The following is a 3,767-nucleotide window of genomic DNA, read 5'->3' as shown; positions in this document are numbered from 1 at the left end:
TCTCAAACTCTACTTAACTTGTCTCAAACTTTACTTAACTTGTCTCAAACTTTACTTAACTTGTCTCAAACTTTACTTAACTTGTCTCAAACCCACTTCCTTAACTCTTGTCCCAAACTCTACTTAACTGTCTCAAACTCTACTTCTAACTCGTCCTCAAACCTCTACTTCTAACTTGTCTCCAAACTTTACTTGTTTGTCTGTTCCAAACTTTACTTAACTCTTGTCTCAAACTTTAACTTGTCTCCAAATCTCAGCCTTTGCATCCTGTCTCAAACTCTACTTAACTTGTCTCAAACTTTACTTAACTTGTCTCAAACTTTACTTAACTTGTCTCAAACTCTTCTTAACTTGTCTCAAACTTTACTTAACTTGTCTCAAACTCTACTTAACTCGTCTCAAACTTTACTTAACTTGTCTCAAACTTTACTTAACTTGTCTCAAACTCTACTTCACTTGTCTCAAACTTTACTTAACTTGTCTCAAACTCTACTTAACTTGTCTCAAACTTTACTTAACTTGTCTCAAACTTTACTTAACTTGTCTCAAACTCTACTTAACTTGTCTCAAACTTTACTTAACTTGTCTCAAACTCTACTTAACTTGTCTCAAACTTTACTTAACTTGTCTCAAACTCTACTTAACTTGTCTCAAACTTTACTTAACTTGTCTCAAACTCTACTTAACTTGTCTCAAACTCTACTTAACTTGTCTCAAACTCTACTTCACTTGTCTCAAACTTTACTTAACTTGTCTCAAACTCTACTTAACTTGTCTCAAACTTTCTAACTTGTCTCACTTTGCTTAACGTCTCAAACTACTTAACTTGTCTCAAACTCTACTTGTCTCAAACTTTGTTAACGTCTCAAACTTTACTTAACTTGTCTCAAACTCTATTTAACTTGTCTCAAACTCTACTTAACTTGTCTCAATCTTTTAACTTGTCTCAAACTCTACTTAACTTGTCTCAAACTTTTTAACTTGTCTCAAACTTTACTTAACTTGTCTCAAACTCTACTTAACTTGTCTCAAACTCTATCAACTTGTCTCAAACTCTACTTAACTTGTCTCAAACTCTACTTCACTTGTCTCAAACTTTACTTAACTTGCAAACTCTACTTAACTTGTCTCAAACTTTACTTAACTCGTCTCAAACTCTACTTAACTCGTCTCAAACTTTTTAACTTGTCTCAAACTTTACTACTTGTCTCAAACTTTACTAACTCGTCTCAAACTTTACTTAACTTGTCTCAAACTTTCTTAACTTGTCTCAAACTTTACTTCACTGTAAACTTTTAACTTGTCTCAAACTTTTTAACTTGTCTCAAAACTTTTTAACTTGTCTCAAACTTTACTTAACTCGTCTCAAACTTTTACTTAACTTGTCTCAAACTTTACTTAACTTGTCTCAAACTTTACTTAACTTGTCTCAAACTTTACTTAACTTGTCTCAAACTTTACTTAACTTGTCTCAAACTTTTAACGTCTCAAACTCTACTTAACTTGTCTCAAACTTTACTTAACTTGTCTCAAACTTTACTTAACTTGTCTCAAACTCTACTTAACTTGTCTCAAACTTTACTTAACTTGTCTCAAACTTTACTTAACTTGTCTCAAACTCTACTTAACTTGTCTCAAACTCTACTTAACTTGTCTCAAACTTTACTTAACTTGTCTCAAACTTTACTTAACTTGTCTCAAACTCTACTTAACTTGTCTCAAACTCTACTTAACTTGTCTCAAACTTTACTTAACTTGTCTCAAACTTTACTTAACTTGTCTCAAACTCTACTTAACTTGTCTCAAACTTTACTTAACTTGTCTCAAACTCTACTTAACTTGTCTCAAACTCTACTTAACTTGTCTCAAACTTTACTTAACTTGTCTCAAACTCTACTTAACTTGTCTCAAACTCTACTTAACTTGTCTCAAACTCTACTTCACTTGTCTCAAACTTTACTTAACTTGTCTCAAACTCTACTTAACTTGTCTCAAACTTCACTCACCTCATCGAGAGCTTTAACCTGTTGACTTAAAGCTTCATTGTTCAGTATTATCTTATCCGGATTTTGTTTAACATTATCCACAATATTTTCCAATTCGTTTGATTGTATTGTGAGTTTACCCACTGTTTCTGTTGTTATCCTTCCGTCTTGGATATCCTGTGTGGTGTTGTCGATATCCTGTAGGATTTGTTTGAGTTGTGTACATAGATCCTTCTCTTCGTTAGCGCCTTCTTGAGGAGTACAGATGTCTTTAGGGTTATCGTTATTCTCATACAGGTAGTTTACTGAACGTTTTTTCCGATTGTCAGGTGAAACAGTAGTCGAAGCAACGGATGAATCAGCACTCGTTGTAACAGGTGTAGTAGTCGTTGTAACAGGTGTAGTAGTCGTTGTAACAGGTGTAGTAGTCGTTGTAACAGGTGTAGTAGTCGTTGTAACAGGTGTAGTAGTCGTTGTAACAGGTGTAGTAGTCGTTGTAACAGGTGTAGTAGTCGTTGTAACAGGTGTAGTAGTCGTTGTACCAGGTGTAGTAGTCGTTGTAACAGGTGTAGTAGTCGTTGTAACAGGTGTAGTAGTCGTTGTAACAGGTGTAGTAGTCGTTGTAACAGGTGTAGTAGTCGGTGTACCAGGTGCAATAGTCGTTGTAACAGGTGTAGTAGTCGGTGTACCAGGTGCAATAGTCGTTGTAACAAGTGTAGTAGTCGGTGTACCAGGTGCAGTAGTCGTTGTACCAGGTGCAGTAGTCGTTGTACCAGGTGTAGTAGTCGGTGTACCAGGTGCAGTAGTGGGTGTACCAGGTGCAGTAGTCATTGTACCAGGTGCAGTAGTCGGTGCAACAGGTGTAGTAGTCGGTGTACCAGGTGCAGTAGTCATTGTACCAGGTGTAGTAGTCGGTGTACCAGGTGCAGTAGTGGGTGTACCAGGTGCAGTAGTCATTGTACCAGGTGTAGTAGTCGGTGTACCAGGTGCAGTAGTGGGTGTACCAGGTGTAGTAGTCGGTGTACCAGGTGCAGTAGTCATTGTACCAGGTGTAGTAGTCGTTGTAACAGGTGCAGTAGTCGCTACAACAGGTGTAGTAGTCATTGTAACAGGTATAGTAGTCATTGTAACAGGTGCAGTAGTCGTTGCAACAATATCCAGTAACTTAGCTAAAGTCGTCGATATGGTGCTCAGTGTTTGTATCGCTTGTTGATATAGAGCCACGTCTGTTGATTAAATTAAGAGTTACTTGTGTTACTTGTGTTACTTAACTGATCTACGAGTGTTACTTGTGTTACATAACTTATCAACGAGTGTTACTTGTGTTACATAACTTATCAACGAGTGTTACTTGTGTTACATAACTTATCAACGAGTGTTACTTGTGTTACATAACTTATCAACGAGTGTTACTTGTGTTACATAACTTATCAACGAGTGTTACTTGTGTTACATAACTTATCAACGAGTGTTACTTGTGTTACATAACTTATCAACGAGTGTTACTCGTGTTACATAACTTATCAACGAGTGTTACTTGTGTTACATAACTTATCAACGAGTGTTACTTGTGTTACATAACTTATCTACGAGTGTTACTTGTGTTACATAACTTATCTACGAGTGTTACTTGTGTTACATAACTTATTTACGAGTTACTTGTGTTACATAACTTATCTACGAGTGTTAGTTGTGTTACATACCTTATCTACGAGTGTTACTTGTGTTACATAACATAACTACGAGTGTTACTTGTGTTACATAACTTATCTACGAGTGTTA

General features: G+C 36.0%; 1 protein-coding gene across 1 annotated transcript; it reads right to left on the bottom strand.

The window, feature by feature from the left end:
• Positions 1–2,343: 2,343 nt before the first annotated feature.
• LOC121855173 lies at positions 2,344–3,067 on the bottom strand (the record flags this gene model as incomplete). Its single annotated transcript, XM_042350039.1, has 1 exon — positions 2,344–3,067. A coding segment is annotated over one exon (724 nt), but the record flags the coding sequence as incomplete, so codon positions are not given.
• Between the last annotated feature and the right edge of the window lie 700 nt (positions 3,068–3,767).

This window comes from Homarus americanus, unplaced genomic scaffold, assembly GCF_018991925.1.
Source record: "Homarus americanus isolate GMGI-L3 unplaced genomic scaffold, GMGI_Hamer_2.0 scaffold35265, whole genome shotgun sequence".
NCBI lineage: Eukaryota > Metazoa > Arthropoda > Malacostraca > Decapoda > Nephropidae > Homarus > Homarus americanus.
Note: the sequence above shows the minus strand (reverse complement) of the source record. Positions and strands in the feature narration are given on the sequence as shown.